This window comes from Sinocyclocheilus rhinocerous, unplaced genomic scaffold (assembly GCF_001515625.1).
Source record: "Sinocyclocheilus rhinocerous isolate Xijiao unplaced genomic scaffold, SAMN03320098_v1.1 scaffold529, whole genome shotgun sequence".
In the NCBI taxonomy this organism is placed as follows: Eukaryota; Metazoa; Chordata; class Actinopteri; order Cypriniformes; family Cyprinidae; genus Sinocyclocheilus; species Sinocyclocheilus rhinocerous.
Genome location: NW_015635521.1, coordinates 440,062 through 446,050, shown reverse-complemented (window position 1 = coordinate 446,050; position 5,989 = coordinate 440,062). Strand labels below are relative to the sequence as shown.

Sequence of the window (5,989 nt, the reverse complement as noted above, 5' to 3'; positions counted from 1 at the left end):
AACACATTACAAGAACAGAACAATAAAAACACAACTTTCAAATATTTATTATAATTATATACATGCTTCACCCGGGATTCAAACCTAAAGTGACAGGTTCTGACAACATGCCAGTCGTGCACACTAACCACAATAAATAATACATTATAATTCGTCAATTCGCATAACTGTTCGTTGTAAATTCTGTTTCAGATCAATACTTGAAAATGACCACTAGGTGTCACCGTAGAGACGGGTGTAGAATTGTTTCGAAGCCTCGGCACATTTGCTTCGACTGTTTCAGTGTTTCATTAAGCCTCGCTCTGCCCACCACTAGTCTCACCTCAGGGGCCTTTACACGACAATGTTTTCAGCCAAATACGGGAAACTTTTTATGTGTTTTGACTGTTCGTTTACACGACAATATAAAAGAAAAACATCGCCAGCAGCTAAATTCAAATTTTCGTTCGCTGGCTGGCACAGAGCCAGAGACACACGTTTTTTAAAGCACTGCGCATTATAACCAATCCCATTCGATTATGTTGAGCTTATGAATGCAAGGACTAATCAGAGGCATTCAGATGAGTCACCGCTGAAACACGCTGTTTCGTCATCGCGCACGCTGGCTGACTGAATTCTCTGCCTAATTCTCTCATCAGAAACGACAAAGTGAAGATGTACGAATGTAAGTAAGCTTTTCATTTCACAGTGTAAACAGCTTTAGAGATTATTATGGGAGTTTTTGAGATTGCTTGAACTCGCTGGACTGAAGTGAAAATGTTCTTTGATAATGTAAACGTTCTTTGCTCTCTTTTTGTACAATGAAAGTGTTATAGGCTAATTAGTAACTTACAATGTTTTTATTAAATTCACATTAAATACAAAGTCAGTTGTATTAAAAATATTTTATGGTATGACATCCATATCTGGTACTTAAGTAAAAAGACGATTTTTATGCAAAGTTAATAGATTACACTATTAGGCTACTTTACTAGAGAACTAACATAATCTATAAAGGTGCAAAATGCATTTACTTGCACATATTTGAGAATCGAGATATTTCATGATATATTTTGGGAATATTTTGAATAAAAATAATAATAATAATAACCCTGCTGAAAAAAACAATAGACACCATTAGAAAATTTGTAATGGTTTTATTGGTTATAATGGGACTTGTATTGGTTTTACTGGAAACTGTAATGGACAATGTTGGTCTCTACTGGTAATTGGTTGCCTTCTATTGGTGGCTTGTCAAAACCAATAAATCCTAATGGAATATGTCCCAAAACACACTACAGAAAACCATTTTTAATGGTTTTAATGGTTAAAAGTTGATGTCTTGTAATGTTTGTAATGTTATTTGTTGTGGAAAGCATTAGAATTTTCTGTGATGTTTTTATTGTTGTTGTTTTTTTCAGTAGGGACATAAGCCTATATCAGTTTGTGGCTGCTGTGTGTCACATGACAAGCATGAGAGCCACCCCCCCCCCCTTCACTCGTGCCCCCTCAAAAATGATGCCCCTGACACTACAATACAAAATGATTTGTCAACTAAATTAAACATGATGAAACATTCATTTTAGCTGAAATTGTTATAGATTACTTCTAGAGATTGCAGCGATACATGACATGGTGAAAAATGACTGAATGAATAATAGGCTACTTAAAGTAGGTTAAGATTCATTTCAAAATTGTGCCCCCTAAAAGCACAAGTGGCCCCTGTCTGGGCAATTCCTGCCGGGCCTGAGACTCGAACCCACGACTTTTGGGTTACAAGTCCGACTCTCTATCCGTTTATGTAAATTCAATACTTTATATCAGAGCGCTGCCTTTGTACTTTTGACTGAATTGCCCAGCAACTTCTTTGATTGCTGTTGTTGTTGTTGTTTATTAAATACTACTATTCAATAAATAATATTTTATGTAAATAATATTTTATATAAATAATAATATTTAATAATAGTGTTTAGTATTGAGAAACGGTGCATGTTCGTGATGGTGATTTTAGTTACATTGTTCCGCCATTAGATGGTGACAAGAGACTGTTTTTATGAGTGAGTCAGCAGTAAAGACTTCTCCTTTGAAAAATAAACGCTGTAAACAGAAGTTATTTTTAGTTTCAACAACAGCTTGACACACAATGCACTGAGCAGCAAAATCAACCTTAACATATGAAAGGATATTAACGTTACGACAAAGATAACACTTTCCTCAGCAGATATTCAAACTAATGTTTATTGTGATAAGAGATTGATCTGAAGAATGAATGCTGCATCAGATGCAGGGAATCACACTCGCTCAGTCCATCTCTCTCTCACAATATCTACTATACATAATACACTGCTTTTAATACAGTAATACAATAAGCTTTAAATGAAGAAACTCAACGTTCCTTTGTTACTAGTTCTAAAGTGTCATTTTGGAATTAGTAACGGAGGCTTGGGCCTACTCAGCTGTTTAACTGTCTGACTTTGAAATGAATCTGTCTAATTCAGTTATGACATCATAAAGTCTGGAGCTCAAAGACAAATTTATTTTCACAATACACATTGATTCAGAGCAGCGAAAAACATTATGTTAATGTTCATAATATCTTAATATTTTTATGTCTTATAGTTGTATTTAGCAGATTTGAGCGGGGCAATACATAGTTTATAATTAAAATGTTAATACTATAATTCAAATCGATTTTTTTTTCTCAAAGGTTATTGTAAAGTTTGCAAATGATGATCTAAATTCAGTAATACTACTGATCAATAGAAATCAGAGGAGAGCATCTTATGTACATCCCATTCTCTGTGGCCTCTTCTAAGGTCACAAGTCTCCTAAGTGACCAAGATTAAACATAAAACACACCACAAACCAGCAGACACATCCACCTACGGCTTCTCTGATTGATAAGAGAAAGAAGAAGAAGGAACTACTATGGTCTTATAGAATGAGTTTTCAGCAGTGTTACCCGAGGAGTGCTGGTTTGGCAGTTAGTCTCTGTGATTTGTACCATTTCCTCTAAAAGATGGATGAATATTGACAACGTCGTAAAATATTTAGAGCCTGTGAGGTTGTGGGATTTCCTGGGATGAGAATTCAAAATTAACCCACAGTTTCCTGAAGCACTCTCTGCCTTTCACTCCAGCATGATAGAAAGCACATGAAAATTGATTCATCATATGGAAGAGTTCTCTTAGGTTACTTCATAGCTCTAATGCAGGAGTAAAATGATGATGTGGCGAATATTTTACAGCATTAACTATATATATCTGAAATATGAAAGTGTATCTACCTTCTATCTTCCCAGCTTTAATGAGATGCATGCATCTTCACACATATAACATACGACAGTATGTGCAGATGGATGCACTTGTTTTGAACTGATTTGCTCTCTAGGGCATCTCAAGATTTGCCAAGACATCAGCGCCGTCGACAGGGAGTTGGAGTGTCTCCAAAGAACCACCTTGAAAAACAGGTGCCAAGATAAGTGTAATGTGGTGTTTGGGTTTTGTCTTGTTCATGTTTCCATGTCTTTTATTTTGTAAATGTTTTATGATGTTAGTGTCATGCTTCCCTTGCCTCATGTCTCTCTGCCTTGTGTATGTGTCATGTTCTGATTGGTTGTTTTAGTCATGTGTCTTGTTTCCCATTGGTTTGTTCTTGTCATGTGACCCTCTTGTTTCCTATAAGTAGCCATCATGTTGCCATTGTCTGTCGTCGTGTATTGAAGTTGTAACTCTGCTGTTGGTGAGTCTGTTCATGCCTAGTCAAGTCACGGATTATTGTTTCTAGTCTTCGTCTGTTTGAATTATGTTTGGATGTTTGGATCACTGTAAATAAACTGCAATTGGGTTCTCACTTCAACTCGCCTTCAGTGGATGATTCGTTACAATAAGGTCTTATTTATAAAAATAAAATTCTAAATGTCTTAACAACAAATAATAATAATAAAAAAAAAGATTTGGGGATTTGTTACTATATCCCCCCTTTTTATTTATTTATTGGAAAACGTTGTACAGTTTACAGCAGGTATATTTATATTTAATAAATAAAAATAATAAAGGAATTTATATTTAAACAAATAAAATAAACATCTAGGCCTAGTTACTTCATGTTTATTAGCTTTGAGGTCCTCAATATGCTAGTATTCTCTACAAAGTTGATACAATGACTCTCATCGGGTATTTAAAATGTACAATCGTTACAAAACAGACCACAAAAAATAAGTCATTTTGTACGCATGGGCATACACAAATTATTGTTCAATAAAATGCTATCTACAATGAGAACATCCCCTAATTAGTCTTATAAAGATAAATACTACTGGTCTTGTTTGCACCTGGTCTATTTGGTTGCACTAACACTCATTTTATTTTATTTTTTCTCAATTATTAATTGGTTTTGAAGGAAGTGGCTTGAAATTATTAATTATAAAACACAGCTGTTCAAATCATAGTCCTACAATCCAGCTCCTATGGGGTTTTAGAATAGCATTTTATTTTATTTTATTATCAGTAAAATCTGTAGGTCTGTAGTTAATAAATTACTCACAGTAATACCTGAAATGTATACTTCAAAAGCTGGGGGGAATTGTTTTTACATTTTAATTGATGACTTTATGTTTTTGAGGAACCAAACTACCTATGTAGTCTTTATATAATAATAAAATAATATAAAAAAAAGTATGGCTTTGTATAATTTCTTGTTAATTCTTAAACAAATAACAACAGACCTTATTGTACTCATATATCAAAGTAGCTATTCTAAAAAAAAAAACAAATTAAAAAAAACATTTATTTCCAGAGGGAACCCAAGGTGAAATAACCTTTCAGGTTGGCCTACAATTTGACGTTAACACTGAAAGACTGAACACCAATAGCACAGGCTACTAAACTTGATTAGCCCCACCCCAACTTCCTGTTTCAATAAGAACTTCAACACAGCAGAGAAAACTGTACTTGTCAAACATTTTCAGTGTTTAGGAACCTATAAACCGGTTTCATTTTGTTTAGAATCAATGGCTTGAAATTTCATTGCTTGACTGAAAAAACACATGGCACTGAGAAGAGGAAATCACAAGGCAAATTACTCTAATGGCCTCTAACCACACCGCAGCAAACCATACAGGCATCTGAGGCCTGAGCCAATGAAAACACAGAACCCAGCAAGGACACTTATAGCTCAGGGAACCAAAGACCAATCCATGCTCACTAGTTATTCACAGCAGACTGAGCATATAGAATAATCTTAATCTGGCAGATGTAAGAACTGCTACATCACTGTGAGATGAAGATAATACTTATGCTATAAATGTGATTATATATAGGCTACGTACACAGCATGAACACAACAACACAACATTTTAAACAAGAGAAATTCCAAATGTTATCCCATCGGAATACACCAAAAAGAAGTAAACGCATTCTATTTTTAAATAGAAGATCCTCATGTGTAATCAACAGCGATCTGTATTTGTAATGTTAATTAAAAGCACACTGAGTGGCACAAATCCAAATGCAAGTAGGTATGACGCTATACTACGCAGTAAAACACAACAAACTGCACAGTCACAGCAGGTATCACAGAAACATCACTTACAAATCCCTGCAGAGAGGATCTGCAAGGCCATTATTCCTTATCCGAAGCATCCAGCAAAAATCTTCAGCCATAAACACACTCAGCAGCTGTAGTAAGGCAAGGCTTGATGAAACCAGGGCTATAATTTCTCTCCTCCCTTCCCTTTCACTGCCATCTTCCCTTCTTATTTCCTACAGTGAATACAAGGGCCCCTGCACGCAGCTCTGTGACAGAACTCATTATGATCTCATGGTTTGCTATTGGGTGAGAGCTATTCTCAGTTGGATGTGATTGGTTAGTTAGGTGGTCGGGGGCAGGGTTGATCAGATGTTGGTGATCTGAGACATGGACCCAGCTGACATACATGGATGCTTTCAAGGAAGAGGCAGCAGTGTCGTGCTTTTAGGTCTTGATATATAGGGATTAAATTGGAAATATG

General features: G+C 35.5%; 1 protein-coding gene across 1 annotated transcript in view; it reads right to left on the bottom strand.

Annotated features, from left to right (window-relative positions):
- The window catches only part of LOC107746974 (triple functional domain protein-like), a 177,464-nt gene extending 171,756 nt beyond the window's left edge, over nt 1-5,708 (bottom strand). The window contains exon 1 of the mRNA XM_016561341.1: nt 5,572-5,708. Within this exon, the coding sequence (XP_016416827.1) occupies nt 5,572-5,602 (31 nt within the window). The 5' untranslated portion in view covers nt 5,603-5,708. The remainder of the gene's footprint in view (nt 1-5,571) is intronic.
- Between the last annotated feature and the right edge of the window lie 281 nt (nt 5,709-5,989).